This window comes from Podarcis filfolensis (assembly GCF_964270895.1).
Source record: "Podarcis filfolensis genome assembly, chromosome: 9".
Lineage (NCBI taxonomy): Eukaryota > Metazoa > Chordata > Lepidosauria > Squamata > Lacertidae > Podarcis > Podarcis filfolensis.
Genome location: NC_139610.1, coordinates 10,188,179 through 10,211,996, shown reverse-complemented (window position 1 = coordinate 10,211,996; position 23,818 = coordinate 10,188,179). Strand labels below are relative to the sequence as shown.

The following is a 23,818-nucleotide window of genomic DNA, read 5'->3' as shown; positions in this document are numbered from 1 at the left end:
GGCTGCTAGGACTTGCCACAGAGATTATTTAGCATCATTCATCTGGTTCTAGTGTACAGCACTGTGATATATTTGCTTTTAGAAGCAAATAAAACAGGGAGCTATGGCTCTGTCCAGCTTTCCAGGAAGCTTCAGCCATTACAGTATAATAATAATAATAATAATAATAATAATAATAATAATAATAATTTATTATTTATACCCCACCCATCTGGCTGGGCCTCCCCAGCCACTCTGGGCGGCTTCCATAAAAACCAAAAATACAGTAAAATATCACACATTAAAAACTTCCCTGAACAGGGCTGCCTTAAGATGTCTTCTGAATGTCAGGTAGTTGTTTATCGCTTTGACATCTGCTGGAAGGGCGTTCCACAGGGCGGCGCCACTACCGAGAAGGCCCTCTGCCTGGTTCCCTGTAGCTTTGCTTCTCGCAAGGAGGGAACCGCCAGAAGGCCCTCGGCGCTGGACCTCAGCGTCCGGGCAGAATGATGGCGGTGGAGACGCTCCTTCAGGTATACCGGACCGAGGCCGTTTAGGGCTTTAAAGGTCAGCACCAACACTTTGAATTGTGCTCGGAAACGTACTGGGAGCCAGTGTAGGTCTTTCAAGACCGGTGTTATATGGTCTCGGCGGCCGCCCCCAGTCACCAGTCTAGCTGCCGCATTCTGGATTAGTTGCAGTATAAGGTATGCCTCGCTCCATGACAGCTAAAATGACTGCAGATACGTTTTGATTCGGAGGATTCTGACTGAAAGTTTAGATGCATTGTTTGAATAAATGAAGAAAAGCTGGGAGCAGACAGGCTAAGAATAACGATGCATGAGAATGCTGAACCGATTCTCCAGGGCAGGACTGGCTGAAGACATTGAGCCGTTTGAGGTGAAGCTGACCGATTGAATTTTACTTCAGCCCTGGCGACAGGACAGAGTATTTCACACCCGAGGGCAGCAGGCTAGCATGGAAGGCACACGACAAACATGTGGCGCAAGCAGAACTCTCTCCCAACACCTTGCAATTCCACGCCCAGCATCTTCTGCCCGATGTGCCCACTTCATTCTGCCTAATTAAGGGCTGCCAACTTGGCACTTGCAGATGCCATGGTGCCCGTGAAGGCTTTTACTGGTGCCGCAGACTCTGAGCTTTCATTTTCTTTCTATACTGAGTCAGAGGGGTGACATACTGCCCTGGTCTGCATGTCAGGCTAGGCCAAAACATGGTTTAGTCCGAATGTGCAAGCGTGCAGGTTCCTGGAGAAGAACTCACACCTACTTTGTCCCTACTTGGTTCTTTTTACTGCTGTGCCATGCTGTTCTATGTCAAAGTTTGGCTTATCCTGTCATCTAAACCCAAGTTCATGGCTTGGCTCTCTTCCAGCTAGCATGAGCTGTAAAGTAAAGGTAAAGGGACCCCTGACCATTAGGTCCAGTCGTGGCTGACTCTGGGGTTGCGGCGCTCATCTCACTTTATTGGCCGAGGGAGCCAGCTACATCTTCCGGGTCATGTGGCCAGTAGGACTGGGCCGCTTCTGGCGAACCAGAGCAGCGCACGGAAATGCCGTTTACCTTCCCGCCGGAGCGGTACCTATTTATCTACTTGCACTTTGATGTGCTTTCGAACTGCTAGGTTGGCAGGAGCAGGGACCAAGCAATGGGAGCTGTAACACTTCATATATTTCTCCTTACAAAACTTCTTGTAGTCCTACTAGCGTAATTTGTTGGTTACAATTGCTCTTCAGATAGTTCATATGCTTCTTACAATCTTCTGTAAATCTCTGGTCCTGCAGGTTTTGAATCCTTCCTGTCATTTTGTCCAATTCTGCATAGTCCATTAATTTTGTCTGCCATTCTTCTTTCGTCGGAATTTCTTCTTGCTTCCATTTCTGGGCTAACAATACTCTTGCCTGCTGATTCCTTATATATTGGTCTGATCACTGATATCTTTGGGGGAGTCTTTGTTAGTAGTTCCACATGGCTCAGATGCACAACTCATAAATGCTAGTAGAAGAAGAAGGAGAAGGAGAAGGAGAAGGAGAAGGAGAAGGAGAAGAAGAGTTTGGATTTCATATCCCGCTTTATCACTACCCTAAGGAGTCTCAAAGCGGCTAACATTCTCCTTTCCCTTTCTCCCCCACAACAAACACTCTGTGAGGTGAGTGGGGCTGAGAGACTTCAGAGAAGTGCGACTAGCCCAAGGTCACCCAGCAGCTGCATGTGGAGGAGTGGGGAAGCGAACCCGGTTCACCAGATTACGAGTCCACCGCTCTTAACCACTACACCACACTGGCTCAGAAGCCCTGCATTCTGTGTAGCGGGCCCAAGCTTGTGTAACTTCCTCCCAACTGAGATTAGGAAGGCAGCCTCCTTTCTGAACTTCCAGCTCTTGACTAAAATGTTATTGTTCCTGCAGGCATTCTAATGATGCAGCTTTATTGTTTAATTTTGGGTGGACTGTTTTTATGTACGTCATTTAGAAATACTAACGACTGAGCAGTATATAAACACAACAAACAAACAAACAAATAAATGTCATTTTAATTGTTTGAGCTCCTCCTGCTTTCATGCTCTTGTTGCACATTGTCCAAGGTAAACAATGTTGCACATTGTCCAAGATCATTTATAAATACTGAACATGAATAATTTCTCTTTGGAGCACCTTTGGAACTGAATGATGTTCAGGTGGGTTATCTTGTACCCACATCTCAGTGAAGAAAGCCTTGTTGTCAGCCGGTGTTCGGAAGTGTTTTTTTGAGAAAGTTACTCTTCCGTTCATTTTTGAAGCTTCTGCCTCTTATGATGAAAGGGGGAGCAGTCAATTATAAGTTGTAAATGTAGATATTAGGTTACCTGATTGCCTTTTAAAAATAAAACAAAAGAATTATAAATGCCAAGTGAGTCAATTGTAAGATGATTCCTATATTGCTTGAGCTTTTAGAATGAACCATCTTCATGTGGAATAACCAGCTTCATCTAACCAACATGCTTAAGTCTAATTAATGCATGAAGGGGTTAAGATCATAGAGTAAGCTGTCTTAGTGATGTCCCTTCCCTTCACCTTGGGAAGAAAGTAATCAAGCCTATTGTTGTACCTCAGTCTACCTAAGAACCTCAAAGTGTGTGAAGAGGTTCTCAGCTGGTTGCTTCAGCTCTGACCACATGACTCTAACAAGCCTCTCTAATAAGTTCTTGTACCAAGAATTTAGCAACTTTCACCACTTTCACCAAGCCAAGTTTTGCTGCCTGTGCAGCTTTTTCTGACTGCTGTATGGAAAAGCACATGAATCTGACCTTTGGAGAGTTAGTAAGTAAACCATTTTAAACTTACCAAACTTTTGGTCTTTTACTATGCTAGGGGAAGGGGGAAGCTTTGGAACTCACAATGACATTTTAAAGATCGAACAGCCTATATGTCCACACTTTACTTTGCTACTTTGTGATTTTAAATCTCCACTGGGATCCTCTCACCAAATTGTACTTGCCCCAAGCATGGATCTTGGCACCCCAGAATTCTTCTTTTATATACCTATTTTTTATTATTGCACCAACACTTCAGCTTTCAGATTTGTTCCTGTTATCAGACATCTGTTTTATACCAGGTTTACTTTCAATCATACAGGTTAGGAAGTCCACCTGGCTTTCTTAGCCTGGGAATTTCCCTAGTCTCCCTTACAGAGACATACATGTGTGTGTGTGTATGTATAACTATATGTGTGTGTGTGCATATATGTGCGTTTCAGCAAAGGAGTAAAAGACTATACCAATTATCTCACACCCTGCAGCTGTGCCAGCAGCCATCTCAAGAGAATAGTCGTCTGTTAGGGGTTAACTTGAAATCCTGATATTGAAGGATTTGGAGTATTTTGGTGTAAAGCATTGTAATCACAATACTGTAATTTGAAGCTTGATCATATGTAGAGAATTAAGATACTTTTTCCTAATCAGTTCTTACTGACTTGATGTGAAGGAAATGTTTATTGCGGGGAGAAGAATAGCCACGAAAACAAGAAAATGATTTTGTTTTAACTGTAATATGTAGATCAGAGTCTTGAAATGTATTTCTCCCAATCTTTTTTTAAATACCAACCACTAACACTACATTTCATTGGTATCTAATAGTCATTAGTTTTGCAATTTGCTTTGAGATGGGCCATTCACTAATCATTAAAATATATAGTTAACTATAAAACTGGATATTGAAAAGGATTAGACAAAATCATTAGATTTGTAGTCCTTGGAAGTTTTTATCTGAGATCATCAGGGGTTGCAAAGGCCTTCTTGCAATGTCCAAGCGTCATTTCTCTTGAACCAGTAGACATTTGTGACTCTGAGGGTTAAAAAATTAAACTTCTGCAAGGTTTGAAGAACATGAGTGGCGAAAGCTTTCATTTCCTATCTCCTTCAAACAAATACTGAGATCCCCAAATCCTTAACTAAGCAAAACTCCTGCTGGCAAGACTCTGAGTTTAGTCACTCCAAGTAAGGCTGAAGAAGATGCATTTTTATCTCCAAACACACAAAGGTTTATACAATCAGCTAAGATTCTGAATTCTGGATTACAGCTAAATCTACATTCCTGTTCATCTACAAATATGTGCACAACCACAATGGCTTTCTGGACAAACATGTTTCTTGCATATCTATGAAATATATGCCAAAATAGTCATCAGGTTATCAAAGAACTAAAAGAATGTGTACAGACTCTCCAAGTGCCCCTATTTTCCAGGGATAGTCCCGAATATACAGAAGCTCTCCTGGTTTCTGATTTGATTCCGGAATGTCCTACTTTTCCTTAGGACATCCCTATTTTCATCAAAGAAATGTTGGAAGGTATGTAATCACATGTGATGCACAACCTTCACCTGGGTCTTTTCATTTGCCTGTTCCAGAGGCATAAACACATTCCCTATTGTAGGAAAGAGAGCCAAGAGTCCAGCTGCACCTCAAAAACTAACAGATTTGGTGAAAGGCAATAGTGTAACTGGTGGAGGAAATCACAATGACCACCTAAAGATAGCCTAAATATGCAGGCAGTTGTGTTGGTCCACTACAGTGGTACCTTGGGCAGTGGCGTAGCGTGGGGGGTGCCAGGGGTGCCGGCCGCACCGGGCGCAACATCTGGGGGGGGCGCGAGTCCAGAGGGAAGGGACAAGTTCCTTCCTCCACCGGGCTCCCCGCCGCTGCCGCCAGCCTTGCGCCCTAGCGCGCCCCCCCCCCGCCGCCGCCGCTGCGGCTGCGCTCCACTCACTGCTCGCAGGAGGAGCAGCCGCTGCAGCAGCGCCGACGCCGCCACCGACGCCTGGCCGGGCACCGGCAGCCTCCGCACCCCGATGCCGACGCCGGCGCCATCCCCTCGGCCCAGCCACAGGCGGCGGCTGCTTCTGCCGACTGGGAGGGAGGAGAGCTCCGAGGGGCCTCGACGCGCCCTGCCCTCCCCAAAACCCTCCGAGAGGAAGCCGGCGGGCGGGCGAGGGTCTCCCGTCGGAAGGGGGCGCCGCTGGCTCCGGCTCTCAGCGCAAGTCTCAGCCGCGGGGGAGGGGGGGCGAGGACGGAGCTCGGCTGGAAGCCCCCGGACCCGGCCGGGAGGAGGAGAGGCGCTCGCCAAGCCCGGATCTGGAGCGCCTCGGAGCGCGGGCTCCACCTACAGCCCAAGGAGACGAGGGGGCGGGGAGGCGCCCGAGGGGAGGGGGCTTCGGCTGCCTCAGCCCGCGGGGGCTCCGCAAATAATAAATTTAATAAATTCCTGCTGAGCCTTTGGGGGGGTCTTTGGCTCCTTCGCTCGCCCCCAGCCCCAGTGGCGTAGCGTGGGGGGTGCAGGGGGGGCCGGCCGCACCGGCCGCAACATCTGGGGGGGGCGCGCTCGCACTCCAGTGCTAAAATCCACGGGTTAAGGGGCACAAATTACTTGCCTTGCCCCGGGTGCTGACAACCCACGCTACGCCACTGACCTTGGGTTACATACGCTTCAGGTTACAGACTCCGCTAACCCAGAAATAGTGCTTCAGGTTAAGAACTTTGCTTCAGGATGAGAACAGAAATCATGCTCTGGCGGCGCGGCAGCAGCAGGAGGCCCCATTAGCTAAAGTGGTGCTTCAGGTTAAGAAGAGTTTCAGGTTAAGTACAGACCTCTGGAACGAATTAAGTACTTAACCTGAGGCACCACTGTATTTATATCTGTCTACACACGTGGACCTCTTCAAGAGCATAGCAACTTGTTAGGATCAGCAGACAGTCACAGAATAGTGAGCTGGCAAAGGATGGTATGCACATTAGTCTTCTTTGTTGCCTGTTACATACCAGAGCCTTATTAAAAACACACAAAAAAGCAATTGTGACCTAACCGTCAGCAGTCAAAATGGGCTCCTGGTCACACTTCTTTGAAGTCTCTCAACCCCACTCACCTCACAGAGTGTTTGTTGTGGGGGAGGAAGGGAAAGGAGATTGTTAGCCGCTTTGAGACTCCTTCGGGTAGTGATAAAGCGGGATATCAAATCCAAACTCCTCCTCCTCCTCCTCCTTCTTCCTCCTCTTCTTCTCCCTCTCTGAGCATATTTTGTATCTTGCTGTAGTGCTGCCAAGAGCGGGGGTGATCTCAAAGTAAAATTGTCCAGTTCGTGCTTCTCTCCTGTATAGTGGGGCAGGCTGGAGATCGTGCTGGATGAGTAGCTTTTATAGGTTATGTTTCAACTTATTAATTGAGGACATCTCAAACTTTATTGAAAAATGAACTCAATAAACATATCGATCTTACAGAGGATTGCATTTATAGATAAATGTGCATTGTAACTGACAAAAACTAATCAACTGAGTCAATTTAGTGTTTTGCCAGCCTGTTTGCCTGCATACTAAGGGGAATAATATTTATAGTGTGCCGCTTGGAGGTATAGCGCTAAAGGGGCAGATCAGATTAAGTGCAATCAGGGAGAAGGGAGGCAACTTCCAGCATCCCCACCCCAGCCACAGGCAACTATTTCTGTGCACAGTAACAGCTGTGTGAACGAATACCTCTGCATTTTATTCCAAGTGAAAGTAAGTCTCATCGATTTCAGTGGGTCTCATGGCCACGTAAAGCACTTTCAGATTGAGGGTGATGGAGTGAGGATGCTGGAATTTCACGGGCTTGCTTCTTTTGAAGATACATGGCTAATGGTTCATATTGCACACTCTCTGTAGCTCTGCTATGCTGAGTCTAGCTCACGTCCTAGATCTTTGCAGAAGTGGAGCTGTTTCTTATTAAACTGACACATTTCCATGTATCCTTTTGTTCTTTGTTACCAGCATATTTTGCTTCTTGTGAGGAGCGGTCTTCTACATATTTTACATGTGTTAATTTCCCCCCCTTTTAAAATAACCTGCTATGACTTTTTGATGCAGAGTTACATTATTACAAAAAGTTAAGAATAGTATACATTTCTAGCTCAAGCGTAGCTAATGCCACAATCCTTTTGGTGTCTACTCAGAAGTAAACCCCATTGTGTTGAGTGAGATAGGTAAGTGTGTACAGTCATACCTTTGATTCCGAACACCTTAGTCCTCAGACGTTTTGGCTCCCGAACGCCACAAATCCAGAAGTGAGTGTTCCCGTTTGTGAACGTTCTTTGGAACCCGAACGTCCGACGGGGCTTCCGTGGCTTCCAACTGGCTACAGGAGCTTCCTGCAGCCAATCAGAAGTTGTGCTTTGGTTTCCGAACGTTTTGGAAGTCGAACGGACTTCCAAACAGATTCCGTTTGACTTCCAAGGTACGACTGTATAAGACTTCAGTCTAGAACTGCAATCTTAAACAAGCTTATTAGAAAGTAAGTCCCACTGAATTTCTGGGTGAATGTTAAATTGGATTGTGAGCTGAACCACAGTGCTCCCATTATGGAGACAGGAAGGGCTGTTCCAACTCAGGCTTATCTGAGATCATGGAAGTAGCAGCTCCCATTATGGATCACGGAAGTAGCACTAAACCATGGTTTAGCATTACATGTGAACAAAATCTTTAACTCTAGAAGAGAAACATCCAAGCTGCTTCACCTTTGTTTGATCTTCATGAGGATTCCCCAGCTGTCTTTGTCTGGTGGGCACCAGGAGAGCTGTTCTCTTGGACTGAAACATTTGAACCAGCATAAATATATATCAGAATTCAAGAAAATTGTGCACATGCTGGTTATCTCAATTAAGACATTTTTCAAGCTAGCAAACGAGTCAGATCTTCATGAGAAAGTAGACCTAGGGTAGGTGTAAATTTAGATCACAAAATGGATAGGGGGTAAGGGTTAAATTTTTTGTTAAGAGTACATTTCCCCTGATCTTCAAAGCCCGTAGGACTGCTAAGTAGTAAAAAGAAAATCCTAATCATTGCACCTCCTGTGTCATGTCTAGTTTGGTCTTAAGACAAAGATACATAGGTACCTCAGTGAACAACCTTTAGTGACCGTAAACAACAGGTATCTCTGTCTCATTGATTTATAAAAAAACATTTGTATATTATTATTCATTAAAAAAATCAGAGGGGCAGTTTATGACAGTTGTACAATGCAATGCAATAAAACCATATTTAAAAGTTAAGATCAGCAATCAGCTCAGCATTGTGGAAAGGTATATTCTTAATTACCTGCATAAGCCTGGCAGAACAGAGAAGTTTTCAGCAGGTGTTTAAAAGTTGAAGCAGAAGGCACCTGCTAAATCTCTGTTGGTGGACTATTCCAGGTTCCAACATTTCAGACTCAAGTTCAAATCTGCTATCTGTCGTTCAGTTGATATACCTTTGTCCTAATTTTTGCTTTTGTTTTTTTTGCAGCCTCTTTCCAGTGCTGATCTCCCGATGAAGGAATGCAACATTCTTTTCAACAGTGCACAGGTAAAAAAACCATACCTTTAAATTATTGAATAATTTGTGGACACAATACAGCTGGAACACTAGGTATGTGGAAAAACTTGGTTAAAGAATTCGAGCGGCACCTGTTGTGTTTGTTTGTGTTTGGTAATAAGATGCATAAGCAGACTTCTGTTGGCAGATTGTACCCCCACAGATTTTGCCCCTAAGCCCACTTCACAGACTACAGCACTGGTCTGACCAAGGAGCCTCTAGGGACCCAGAGATGTTTGCTATGGAAGCTCACCACTGGTGTGGCTATAACTATGCCTGTTTGTTCCGAGGTCTAGTTTGGTGGTACTGACTTGGAGTGAAGCTGAATAATGTCTCAGTAAGGAAGACAAGGGTGTTCTCTATCGGAGATCCTTCAGAGTAGTGGGTCAGATTGTAGGAGAAATCATATGACAGACTTTTGAGTTTTTTTATGAGTTGAACTTCTGCTTCTCTGTTTGTTCCACCTGTCCCCCCTCCTCTGCATCCTCCACTTTTGCTTCTGGAGTCCAGTCTTGTAAGGGTGTGTGGAACCTCATGTAGATATTCAATCTGTTGGTCACTTTTCCAGTGAAAAGGAAACATTTGGAAAATCCTTAAAAGACATAAAATGTTTTTTCCCCCTCATTGGGACTCCCCAAACAGGTTGGTTGTTGTTTTTTTAATTACTCATGTATCCAATAAATTTCTATACTGCCCTTTGTAAATAACTCCAGGGCAGTTTTAAGTAGAGATGTCAGACTTCCAGCGTGCTGCCACCTGCCTCATTGCAGGGCAGATTCGAGGGTAAACCATACATGGAACGAGTCTGCAACTTGATGGAGGTAGAAACTGTCTCTCATGCCTTGTTACACTGCCGTTTCTACAGGGATATACACTCGGTACAGTGGTGCCTCGCAACACGAAATTAATTTGTTCCGTGAATTTTTTCATCTAGCGAATTTTTCGTCTTGCGAAGCACGAAATCCCATAGGAATGCATTGAAAATCAATTAATGCGTTCCTATGGTCAAAAAAAGTCCAAACAAAGCCAAATTTGGTACAACAAGAGTTTATTAAGTGCTCTTTAAAGTCACACATACTGTAAAGAGCATTTCAAAATTCAAACCCAGAATTTTTTTTAAAAAACAGCAGAGTGGCCCAGTGGTCACAGAAAATCATAAAAATGCAGGAAAAAAAAAGCTTCCAGATTCTTGCAAACCCCTCCCCAACACCAAGTCCTTGAATTCCAAACACCCCAACCCAAAATCCAAACCCCCCAAAAAAAGTTTTAAAAGCTTAACTTACCAAATGGCTGCAAAAGAAGTTTTGGAAAAGCTTCAAAAATCACCAAAGTCTTTAAAAACCTCAAAAAAGGCTACTATGTACACTGCGTTCTATGAGTTGCTCCTCGAAGTCAAGTCGCAACTGTATTAACGGTGTTAAGAAAAAGGAAACAAACTTGCAAGACGTTTTCGTCTTGCGAAGCAAGCCCATAGGGAAATTCGTCTTGCGAAGCAGCTCGAAAAACGGAAAACCCTTTCGTCTAGCGAGTTTTCCGTCTTGCGAGGCATTCGTCTTGCGGGGCACCACTGTATTTATTACCCCTGCTATGCAAATCCGAACTTCAATGTCTAAAATCCCTGGTAGAGGACAAGGATCCTGAGATCATGTTAAGGGTAGCCAAATTCTGCGAGATTGCCATAAAACTTAGCGAACAAGCTGTGCTATCATAATGATTAAAGCCTTAAATGATAATTTTAGGTTATATGTTAGTGACTAAGTTTTAATTTATATATTTTTTAACTGTTGCTATATCTGTATTGTTCCTGTTATACCTAATTGCAAATTCAAATGTATCCCTATCATGACTTCCTTGATATTGTATGTGGGCTGGAACTGGTCTGTGACCAAAATAATAATAAAATTCAAAAGATGTCAATTTTTTAGGGTTATTGCAAGGGCCACCACACTTAATATATTAGGGGTGGACATTTAAGATGCGTTAAATGTACATAAAGAATGGAATGTGTGAATATTGACAATGGTGTGTACAGGTGGCCTACTCATCACAGAGTTGTGATTAACTACAGTGCCTATTGAGTATATTTTCAGTGACAAATCCAGATTTGTGTCTGTGTAATGGGTGAAATGGCCCTCACTATGTTTGATCAAAGGCACTGAAATCAAAATACTTCGCCAAGTGGATGAAGTTGTGTAGAGCAGAACGTAAAATGCCCATGGTATTGTTGATCCTTCTTGTGTGTTGTGTTTATTGCATATAATGTTGGGTGCCAATCCAGGTATCAACTGAGTGTAGACGCTCAGTAGGTCATTGATCATTGAGCACTGCAATGGACAGCTGATGGGAAGCACTTGTGCTGTGTCTGTGCTTGTTTGAATGCATTGACTTCAGCTTCCGAAGGTGCCTTACAGGTTCTATCAGAAGTATTGCAATATTTAGTGCATGCCTCAGCCTCTGTTCCTTATAGCACTAAGTTGCTTACTTTTTAATGCATCTGAAGAAGACTTTCTCTGAGGAGTTTTTCTGTGAAAAAAACACACATGCAAAAACCTCCCCCTTATGAGCAAAATTCACAGCCCTGCAGCTTGTGCTCTTGGGGTGGCACTGCTGTTGAGTGGGACACCAGGGCCCCATGGAAAAGCTATGGTTGCATGTAGTAAATGATGTATGAAATGCAAAATCCTTTCTTACCTGGGGCATAGATAGCAGAGATGGAGAGAAAATTTGCCTTCTGGTCCTTTCTGGGAACTGCTATTAGCTGGGATTTTAGGTTCAAGGGAAAAATACTCCAAAATTGAAGAGTACACCCCCGCTCTCCTGCCGATGCCGCCCAGACATGCATATATACCCTCTCTTACTGCTGAGTATGTTTTGCTACAAAAATTGGCTAGCTGGAAAACTCAGCTGTTGTCTGTCTGACTGGACTTTAAAAAAAACAACAGCTATGTTTCATATCAGCTACAGCACCTGCTCGAATCTATTTATCTTTTCTTTTAATTAAGAGATAATGTCAATGGGAGGAAAATAAAACCTGACAAGATGAAAATCTTTCACCATACCATTAAAAACAGAACAACAACAACAACAACAGAAGTGAACCAGCTTTTTTTCGTTTTGAAAGGGAGAGAAGGGAAAATCTTCATTAGGTTGCAACATCCTCTTACATATAGCGTGCTGTGCTATACTAATGAATTAGAAATACGAACAATGAAAGGAACAATAGGAGATCTGATCAGACAGACCAAAACCAAAGCTATCCACTGAGACCAGTGTAACAGAGTTTAATGCTTCTCTGCTATTTTTAAACAACCTGATTCAGTTTGGCTCAGAGATACTTTTGCTGATTGACTCACGGAAAGAGCAAAGTGAATCCTGATCACTAATGCTGTTGTATGTGTGTTTGAATCTCTGAAGTGCTGTACATTTCACCAATCCTTTCACATATGGAAAGGATTTTGATGTGTATGCGGTTGTTCTGTGCTAAAAATCATGTCGCTGTCTGAAAATAATGAAATACTATTTTTAAGGGACATTGATGGTGGATTGGTTGGTAGGTTTGTTGCATGAGTTCTAGGGTCACATTTTGGCTGTGTCTTTGCTCCCCTTTCTCCTGCAAATATGTGGTTTGGAAACCTAAAGCAAGGCATCATTGTTTGTGGGAAAGACTTGTGGATGTAAGACAGGCATAGGCAAACTCGGCCCTCCAGATATTTTGGGACTAAAACTCCCATCATCCCTAGCTAACAGGACCAGTGGTCAGGGATGATGGGAGTTGTAGTCCCAAAACATCTGGAGGGCCTAGTTTGCCTATGCCTGATATAAGATGTTCAGATAATTGGAATGAAACTATTGTTAGCGTTTGAGTCCCATAGAGAGAGGCTATTTCTTGGAAGTGACATTACCTCTTTCGATACGCACTTCCCATAGGCAAGTGCAGCACATTTAATTAGGGTGTGCACACCGGGATGTTTATTTATTTATTTCAACGATGAAACAGCGGAGTGGGGAGTCAATGGCAAGACAGACAACTGGGGCAAGGAAGAGGCAAAGAGGCAAAAAGCTAATAAAACAACCACAACAAGAGTTGCCAAGAAGCCAAAACAGGAGACTTTTCCTGTAGACGAAAAGCCCAGTGCCAAGCTGACCAGAGGCTGGGCAGATCTGGAGGGTTGAGGCCTTGCTTGCTCATCCCTGCAGATCTCTCTCCACAAAAGGTGGTGAGTGGAGCTTGGATGGAGAGAGCCATGAGATACAGAGAGAGAGACTAAAAAGGCTGCAAGGGATTTGCCAGTGTGGTGTAGTGGTTAAGAGCGGTATCTACCCCCAACCCCATCTACCGTGGGTTCACTGTGCCTGGGCCCACAACCATGACCTTATGGAACATCTGGTATTCCAGAAGACCAGTAATGAAGATCGAGTAAGAATCTGTGAGGACTTTCCAGTTCACTTAAATGGTGAGCCAAGTTCCTTGAAGGCAGAGGGTGTGGGAAAGGACATGAAATAACACTGTGTATGGATTGGATCTAGGGTGAGAGAGCCAGTGTGGTGTAGTGGTTAAGAACAGTGGACTTGTAATCCGGTGAACTGGGTTCGCGTCTCCGCTCTTCCACATGCAGCTGCTGGGTGACCTTGGTCTAGTCACACTTCTCTGAAGTCTCTCAGTCTCACTCACCTCACAGAGTGTTTGTTGTGGGGGAGGAAGGGAAAGGAGAATGTTAGCTGCTTTGAGACTCCTTAGGGTAGTGATAAAGCGGGATATCAAATCCAAACTCTTCTTCTTCTGCCTGCAGAGAGGAGGGCGTCCCTCCTCACTTACTGCCAGAGCCAATCACCCCACTGCCGATTCCTGAGATAGATGCAAGCTCCTGATCCATTCCAGCCCTTGTATTATGCTTGAGTCCCTCCCTGTCTGCTTCCCTTAGTCTCTGTTTTTTTGGGAAACGCTGGAGTGTGTTGGCATGCTTGCTGCACATCCCTATGGTCCTTCCAAGTTCTCTTCTAGGTTTGTCTCTCCCATTACCGAGTGGGGGAGCTGTGGTGTGACCCAAACAAGCTGGCACCATTGATTGGACTACCTTCTCTAAGTGCAGGACTAATAGCAAAAGCACATATTTTCTTCCTATGCCTAAACTTAGGCATACATTTCATAAACGTAGGCTGGCATGTGTAGGTATAAGCCAGTATTGCACCAAAATCTGTCCAATGTCTTGGAAAAGAGGCTTCCATTCTTCAATCTCATTCTCCTTTTAGAATGTATTGGTGAATGCAGGGATTTGAGTTTATAGTAGTAGTAGTAGAAGAAGAAGTTATAAAGTTGGAGGTATGTTGGTAAGCCCATGGCAAATGCTAATAACTATGACATCCAGATCACTGGTGTATCTCCTAAGAACTTTGTTGTACTGTTGCTTTGCATAATATTGCTGAATTTTTATTATTGGATAACCAAAGTAACACTGACCATAAACAGATGTTCCTGTTCCTGTACTCTTGACCATAAAAGGTTGTTCCTGTTCCTATATTCCTTATCTTGGGGTAAGAAGGTCACCAACTCTAAGAGCACTCCTGGCGCCATCCCCGAGCACGGGGGTGACTTGCAAGGTCTGTGCGTCAGTGTGTCAGGATATCTACAACCCACTAGATAAGATAAGCCCCAGCTCTGCCGTCCCGTCTCCACTTTGGAACTGACAAGGCCATTCATTAGGCGTCACGGACTGATAAAGGAGAGAGCTTTGTTTATGCAGCTGGGTTCCTGTTATACATTTGCTCCAGAACTCAAGTTAATGGTTTTTAGCTAATGCACCCTTGGAGAAGGAAAAATGGGGATTTTGGGGCCTGTTTCAGACTGACTGCACAGTCAGGCTTTAGATTTGGGAAACCCATTCCTTCAATACAGTCTCTGTCAGGTGCTGGTGCGGTTGCTTGAGAGCAAACAGGCAAGACTCCAACCTGTCTTTTCCAGGCTTTATTATCTGTACAAACTATTTACAGTGCAGAACATCGCAAGTCCATGTCTGCTCAGTCGCTAGCAGAATCTGGGAGTGGGCGGTCCTTATACCTTCCCCAGCATAACAGTCGTGTGACCCCCATCCTTCTCCTCCCCTCTCTGCGCCCAAACCTACTGCGCAGAGTGGGCGCTGGCAAAGGGGGACTTGCCTCCCCTCCGCTTTGCTCAGGCTCGGTGTTGAGGCTCTCTCTAGCATCTTCTGATCCCTGCGCCCCTTCCCCACTGGAGGCGGGGCTTCCCTCCTCGCCAGAGGAAGAACTGCTTCGCGAGATATTCGGAGGCTCCCTGTAACACAACTGCCCTTCCACCTGTCGCCTCTGAGCTGATGGCAGTTCCCTGACAGTCTCATATTGGCATGGCTAATCACTCTTCTGTGTGTAAATAACTAGCACCACATTTTTGCCGATTTGCATACAGGTTAGCATCCCTCACCCTGCCCAATGGATTCTTAGACTGATTCCTTTTAATGTCAGCCCTGTTTTGTTAATACATGCTATTATAATATAGAAGTGCTGATATTTGAAATGCAGTCAATCCCAGTCACAGCATAATTGTTTGTGCTTTCTTCTTCCACAAGGCCGGATTAGTCATTCAGTACTAATGTTGAATTTTTGTTGTCTGATTCCTGCCAGCAACTGAAACCTGACAACTAATTCTGGGTAAGCATGATCAAAATTGATAAACCCTGCTCTACATGGAAGCCAAAAATTGGAAGTGGCTGTTATTTCAAATACAATCTCTTATCTCATATGGCACAGTGGCATTTAGTGAAAACATACAAACAAATCTAGTCTTGGATTGCCCTGGAGATAGAGGCTTGGATGCAATTCAAATAAGTAGTTCTTTATTCTGCATAACTTTGGGATGTACTAAGACATTTCAGCTGCGCCTGATATCATTAAATTTGGCAGCCACCGCCTAAGCTTCCTGCTTTTCATTTGTACAAAATGCCATATTAAAGAGTGGAAATATGAGAAAATTCGTGTTTTTCCTCCTTTTGCATATGCTCATCGTGACACTGTAAATTATAAGAGCTGAAAGGAGTCTGAAAGCTAATACGTACCCCACATTTTTATGACGGATGACGCGCAGTAGAGGAAAGGACCATTGGATTTTAAAATAAACAAAATCCATTGCAAGTTTATTTGAAAGCAAATATGGACCAAGCATGGCAGCTTTCTTCAGAGTACTTATGTCATGGGAATATATTTCAAGCAAGCATTTAAGAGATAATTTTATTAGGAGAGGTTGATGGTCTCTGGACTGGTTCTTCTCTTCAGATGGAATTATAGTCTCTCTACGATTAAATTAGAAAGTACGTATAAGGCAGCTTCCAAGGTTTAATGGGAAGGGCAGTAGCTCTTTATTAGCACAGTCATATCTTTTGAGTAGGCCTTGACCTATATATCGTCAAATAACTAACAAGTGCCTTCCTGTACAGTTAAGGTATTTTTATCCACCAAAGCATGGAGCACAATGGCTACTTTTGCATACCTTCCAACATTCCTCAGATGAGAATAGGAATATTTCTCCCCCCCCCACTGACCCTCATCGACACCCCATTTCCTGTCCCCCTCCCCAAGCATTTCCTATCATAAACCAAACCCCTTAATCCAAATTTTATTTTTATTTCATTCTTTGGTAGATTTGTTATTGTTGTATAGTCGTTTAGTCGTGTCCGACTCTTCGTGACCCCATGGACCAGAACACACCAGGCACTCCTGTCTTCCACTGCCTCCCGCAGTTTGGTCAGTTTGGTAGCTTCGAGAACACTATCCAACCATCTCGTCCTCTGCCGTCCCCTTCTCCTTGTGCCCTCCATCTTTCCCAACATCAGGGTCTTTTCCAGGGAGTCTTCTCTTCTCATGAGGTGGCCCAAGTATTGGAGCCTCAGCTTCATGATCGGTCCTTCCAGTGTGCACTCAGGGCTGATTTCCTTCAGAATGGAGAGTTTGATCTTCTTGCAGTCCATGGGACTCTCAAGAGTCTCCTCCAGCACCAGAATTCAAAAGCATGGTAGATTTACTCATCAATAAATGAATTTTAGAAAGGGGCAAGATTAGACACCTCACCTGGTCCCCAGCAGCTGCTATGAGCAGCCCAAGGGAGGAGGCTGGCAGCAGCGGCCATGGCGAGGCAACGAGATGCTCCCTCACGGCCACTGCTGTCACTCGGGACAAGCGCTGGCTCACCCTCTTCCCCGAGCACAGTGGTGGCGGCACTGGCAGGGGAAATAGGGACATTCTGGGATCAAGTCAGAAGCTGGGATAGCATTCATAATTATGGGACTGTTCCTGGAAAATAGGGACACTTGGAGGGTATTCTTCTGCCAAATGTCTACTTCTTTGGGTTAGCCTTTAATAAAGTTTATTACACAGAGAGAGGGAGGGAGGGAGAGCGAAAGAGTGCACGCCTTGTGATCCTTGTTATATGGAATGGGTGGGTTTTCTGTCCAGAAATGTATTTCATAACTTTCAGTTTACTAGGCCAATCTGTTTACACTCTGAATGAACCTAAAAAGCTCATTAAGAGCTGAACATTAAAAGTAAGCTCCTGCTGTTTTATCTCACCTTTGCTGTTTTGGTTACATCCACTCCTCAACTATGTATACATTCAACGGTCCCTTAATCAATATTCATAATAATAAAAAAAATCTATTTTTGTCCCTTTCAGACTCCATGCACACTCTCTTAGCAATGACTGATCTCCATGGGATTTACTTCCACATAAACATGCACAACCCTAACTAAGCCTAGATACAAACTTACCAAAGATTCCCAATGAATTCAGTGGTATTTAATTTCCAGCTGAACTTGTTTAGAGTTCCTGTTTAATTTTCATTCCTTGCAACAAATTTCTTTCAGTGTTTGGAATTTTCTTTATTGATTGCATCATCAGTTCCTGCCTATGCTTCCATCCTGGCCTGCGTTGACTACTGCAACTATTCCGATCTTGTTTCCTCAACATCTACTGCTTTAAACTTTATTCAAAAAATTGTGTTCTGCTGCCACCAACTTCTTGTATCCTCCTCTTATGCTGTCCTTCCTCCTGAAGGGCTCAGCAGGAAGGCAGGAAAACTGAGACTGAATTTATTGGGTTATGAAGTACAACCTAAGCACACCAAATTTTTATCTTCATGTCTGGCATTTGCATCACAATTCCATGTCGTAGAAAATGTCAAATGTGAAGCCACAGTTTCATCCATTCTATGAGTCTTCCCAAAAGTATATAGTGGAAACAGCCTCTCTCACAATAGACCTTTCTCACAATAGAGAATTGTCTTTGCTATTGATTAGAGGCACTGATTAGCTGCAAACTGTGGAGGCAGACAACCTATAGTTTCAAAACCTGACTTTTTAATGTTGTTGTCTTCCGCCTGCTACTTCTGTCGCCCATGCCAGCTTTGTTGCTTTAGCCAACAATTACTACTTGTCTTTCAGGATTTATGCATTTAAAAAGCAGAGGTAATTTGTTTACTGTGCCCTTGTACAATGCCTAGCTCAGCTTAATCTGGTTGAGTTAAAGTACCAAGTTCATTGCAATGATTAAGAACAATAATCAGCCCTCTTTTCCACCACACACCAAGGGGGGTGCTTGGAAGACTTTGGCGCTCAGTGTGGTATATCCCATCATTCCTGGTGTTTCAATGAAGATTAATATTTATTAACACATGAATACATTTTGTATCTACCCACCTCTGAGCTCATACATGCAAAAGAGCAAGGAAACCTTCATAAGTCTTCACTGTTAACTCTTCAAAATGAAAACTATGGACATGCCTATTGTTATTACTGCTTCTTAAATATATTAGTTGCCCTTTTGCCATGACAACTCAAAGCGACTTAAAACATTGTAAGCAAAAAACCCCAGACACATACATACATTAAAACCAGAATATTTTCTCCCAACATTGAGAGTTTTCCACAAGCAGGGAGATGTTGACACAAGGGACATTAAATCATGCAATCTCCCATCTGAAATGGCATGTGCAAAAAGACAAATGTATTGCAATGGAAAAATGCCCAACATGTATTGGCATGTGTCTTCTTCAGGGACAATTGTAAACGCCGGCAAAATAAAGTTTGCCTCTGAGTAACCCAAGATCCTTTTGCATGGCACTTTGTTCTCCCATGTAATAATTCTTCTAAAGGGGGTTTTGCCCATCACTTTACTCTGTAGACAGGACTCAACATCCTTTAAAATCTTTGCCTTGTCTTAGTAAGTATTGTGTGTGCCAAACATGTGAGCAGAAATGCCACTAGCAGGATCCCCACTGGGTATTATGAGTGAACATGCATGAAAGGGCTACATCCTTTGGAAAAACAATCTCTCAAAGGACCTGTTGATGGCATTTTACCATTGTACTGTGGAGAGTGTATTAACTTACGGTCTGTGTGTGTGGTTTGGGAGCTGCACGGTCAGGGAAAAAAACAATGCTGTCCAGGGTTGTAAAGACTGCGGAGAGAATAACTGGGTGCACTCTTCCCACCTTGGATCAAATCTATGCTTCCAGGTGCCATAAGAAAGCTGCAGAGATAGCACAGGATAGTACACACCCCGGAAATGATCTCTTTCAGCTTCTGCCTTCTGGAAGAAGGTACAGGTTATAAAGACTAGAACTAGCTGCCTGAAAAACAGCTTCTACCCAAATGCGATTTTGGTTTTAAACTCAGTGTAAGGAGTCTCTATGGGAGTATATTGTATTTAAAAATGGGATATCACAGTTTTTAGGGGGCTAACCAGGTTGGGATAGCAGGCTTGTTGGTTTTTGAATGTCTTATGTAGATTTTCCAATTTTGTTGTTCTGTATGGGACAATGACAATAAAGATTATTGTATCGTATCGTATCATAAATAGATTGATGCCCCAGCCCCAGATTGGTCCTTGCCTATAGAAAAACCAGGAGCAGCTGTATGTCCTGTGACCATAGGCTGAGCGAGCTGGGAGCGTCCCGGGGGGGCAGCGATGTCACCCCCTTCCTCTGCCACTGCCTGTGATGTCCCATATTTTTAGTAGACTGGGCAAGACAGTCTTGGGTGTATAAGTGAAGAGTTCAAGTTTTTATTTTCAGCCTCACTTTCTATGCTTCAGTCATTCTCTGTGCTCCCCGCCCCAACCAATTGCTAAGGTTCTGCCCCAGAGTAAATTTTTATAGCTCAGTTACAAAAGCCTTCACAATTTGGGATTTATATTGGGCCTGACAAGAGCCGTGCAAATGGCAGAGTGTTCGAAACAAAAGGTTATCAAGCCTGTAATTTATTTGTTTAGACCACTTGCTGTACAAAAGAGTCCTCTTATCTTTTCGGTTCCCTGAGTATATAGCAACGAGCGTGGGTTCTTCCAGAGCAATGTCTCACTTTCTCTGTCAGTCCTTTTCTGCAACATTTTGCAAGGAGTTGGTATATCAGGCAGGTGGATATTATTTTTCAAGAAGAGAGTTTTGCTTGCCGTCTCCCCTTCTTCCTTCTCATCCTCACATTCTGTACTAGATAACCGTTTGCCTTTTTCTGTTCTCTTTCAGGTTGCAGAGGACAAAAAAATATATATAGATGGGCAGTGAATTCTATTCACATCTTATTAGGCAAAAAGATCTTGAACTAGCAAAGTGGCAAACTTAATCTGATAAAGCGATGAAGGAAGGGCAGCTCATGGAAAGCACTTAAATAAGAATCTTTGTATTAATGTACCTCTTGAATTTTTAAGAAAATTGATGCCACTGCTTGTTCAGAAGATGAAATCTACTTGTCATCTCTTTAGAATTATACCTTAATGGTGCGCTGAATAATGTGTACCATTTTTTTGTGAAATCATTTTTATTGAGCCAGTTTCAGCGGTTATTTATATATTACATTATATTCAGTCCCTCCCCCGAACTCTTGGTGGTGTGAATAGCATGTCCAGCAGCCTCTGTCTAGGAGCCAGCTAGATAGACTCAGACATAATTAGCTATGATAAGGCTGCTACACTATGTAGCTTCAGACCACACCTTTGGGTGGATGAATATCTGTCCGTTGTTCCCAAAGATCCACTCATACGAAAGCAAAAGGCCTTGTTCATGCCATCTTGTAGCCTTATTTGAGTTCACCGATTGGGTCTGCGTTGCTCTGGGACAGGAGGAAGGAAGTCAAATGACACCGAGGTTGGTTCAAAGAAAGAGTTTATTCTGCTCTCCGGATAGCAGAAGGCACTTGCGTGATCAAGTCCACAGCAAGTCCAAAGAAATGAGAAGTTTCATGCAGTATATATATCCTCCAGACACCCTCTCCCCCTTCCCCAGCCACGTCAGCTTGTACACTCAGGTTGACATCACAGATGTTCCTGCTCTGGCACTCTTAACCATAAAAGGGATTTCCTTCCTGCACTCCTGACCATAAAAGGATCTTCCTCTTCCTACTCTTATCTTGGAGGAAAAGGTCATCATCTCCGAGCACACGCTTCTGGCGTTGTTCCCAGACTTGGGTCTGTGCGTCTTTGTGGTAAGAACATAAGATAAGGCACAAACGTGTTTTCTCTGTTCTACTGGTACAGTCAGGGTCATCCTTGACGTCACAAACTGATAAAGGAGAGAGCTGTGTTCTTGTTATGCATTTGCTCAACGGCTCAAGTTTGTGCATTTTAGCTAAGGAAAAATAGGGATTTTGGTGCAGTTTAAAAAACTGCACAGTCAGTTTTAGGTTTTGGGAAACCCATTCCTTCAATCTTGTATTTAGTGAAGCTCCCAGTTGCAATTCCAGTGAGTTGCCCACAAGAGTGGGCATTCGTGGCTGTGGGTCCTTAAGGTTAAATTTCAGAGCTCTGCTTGCACATGGAACCACACAAAGAAGGATAGATTTCAGAGGTTTCATTGATGAGCTATAGAAGAAACCTGTCCTGGTTTATGTAGGTTTCTGCATTTCTGCATAAATTCTCAGGGGGAGGTTTCCCATCTCTACTTAGATCAATCTGAGATGGTTGGAGAATTTGATTGCTATTCCAGTTATTCTCTGATGAGGCTAAGTTACTTTTTCTGGAAACATTAGGCAAAATGGGTCTCTTATGCTTGGCTGATTCAACTTTGTTACTAATACTTTCCCCCACAGTATCTTCCTCTGAAATGGAATGGATATCCTGTACTGACACCTTCTTATCACAGTTGAATATTGAAATAACCAAGCTTAATTTCTCCCTTATTGCTCCTAATTCCTCACAGATAGACTGCACTATTCTGGCACTCAGAAGAGCCTAGTCTCCTGCAAAGTTAGAAATTTACTCATGGAGAAATGTGGCTGTGTTTAATTGGGGAAGGGCTGTGTTACTAATAGTTTCTCCCCCCTACAATTCAAGCCATGAGGATCTAGGACACCACATCTGTTTGAGACATTATATATTATATTTCCTCTCATCCTTATTTTTTAAAAGAAAACCATCAATTTTAATCTGCATGCCCTATTGCTCACCCTTGGTTGCTTTCTACCACCCAGTTAGGGTGGTTAGGATACCAAAAATAATTTTTTAATGTTGCTGTAACGACGAATAAAACCAGCAGGGTAACACAAACAGTCAGGGTCAAGAATCAGAATGGCCGCTGCTCAGTTGTCTCCTGGAGTAGTATTTAACAAAGTTTTACTCAGTTGAAATTAATGGACCTAACTCAAGGTCCTAACTCTGGATCTGCCAGGATGAGAGAGTTAGGCTCCAGCAGATCTCCAGCTCATCCAGGCTGTGTCAGTATAGCTTCTCAACCCCAACTTAAAGGGGTAAAGGGACCCCTGACCACTAGGTCTAGTCGTGGCCGACGCTGGGGTTGCGGCGCTCATCTCACTTTACTGGCCGAGGGAGCCGGCGTACAGCTTCCGGGTCATGTGGCCAGCATGACTAAGCCGCTTCTGGTGAACCAGAGCAGCGCACGGAAACGCCGTTTACCTTCCCACCGGAAGGTACTTGCACTTAATCTACTTGCACTTTGATGTGCTTTCGAACTGCTAGGTTGGCAGGAGCTGGGACTGAACAACCGGAGCTCACCCCGTTGCGGGGATTCGAACCGCCGACCTTCTGACCGGCAAGTCCTAGGCTCTGTGGTTTAACCCACAGTGCCCCCCCGCGCCCCCCCAGCTTAGCCAGAGATAAATTGGCATAACTCTTCCATCTGGACTTAGCCCAGTGAGCCGAGATAGTGCTGGCATAAGCCCTGAAAAATGAGCATTCTGGAGGAGTGACAAGGGCAGGGCCTGGCAGGGGAGACTTGACGTGGGATCCTAGCTGTGTTCAGCTCAGTCACATGACCTCGCAACCCGGCAGAGCCTATGCTGGCAAAAAAGGTGGCACACAATGGAAGTCAGTGAGGTGGACCCATGAACCAAAAATTGGGACCAGGCTCTCCTATTGTTCCCGCCCACACTGAAAGAGCACTCGGGATCTGGTCTGCTCTGGTGCATCATGCTGCCTCACAAACTCCTCAGCTAGGGAGTTTGTGCTCAGGAGAGGAGCCCAGGGCATCTGATGAAAGGCACTTTGCACCCAAGGAACACATTCACCAAGCACTGGGCACTTTGAACGCTTGCTGAACAGGCACTGCGCACCAGAAATGGGGAATAAACAAGGCTTTTGTGCAAACACCTCTCTCCCAAGCTTCTCTCCTCGAGAGGAATACAGCAGCATCTGCACATTGGAGATGTGGCCATCACCCAAAGGAGCAGCAGCCACAGAGACAGACTGCAAGGTAAGTCCAGGAAGATAGAGATCGCCAGCAGTTCTCCCACTCTGTACAAGGAGGGCTGGCAGCAGTCTGAAAACATACCCCCTGAAGGCCACCCCAGATCTCCAAACAAACAGCTCTGTAGCACAGAGATCCCCAGGCCTTGACGCACAGATTTCTTTGGCCAAGCCACCCCTGACAACAGCCCCCAGGTCTACTATGGGGTGTGGAGGTCCTGGCACCTTGGACACCAGGGACACCAGGGACACATGGGGTCACCAGCCACAGGGA

General features: G+C 44.2%; 1 protein-coding gene across 4 annotated transcripts in view; it reads left to right on the top strand.

Moving 5' to 3' along the window:
• The window catches only part of PPARGC1A (PPARG coactivator 1 alpha), a 629,161-nt gene that overhangs the window by 207,446 nt on the left and 397,897 nt on the right, over window positions 1-23,818 (top strand). For all 4 annotated transcript variants that reach the window (XR_014551951.1, XR_014551952.1, XM_083630267.1 and 1 more), the window contains exon 2: window positions 8,781-8,840. Coding sequence is in view for 2 of the 4 variants with exons in the window: in XM_083630267.1 (XP_083486393.1) it covers window positions 8,781-8,840 (60 nt within the window). In the remaining 2 variants the exon portion in view is untranslated. The remainder of the gene's footprint in view (window positions 1-8,780; window positions 8,841-23,818) is intronic.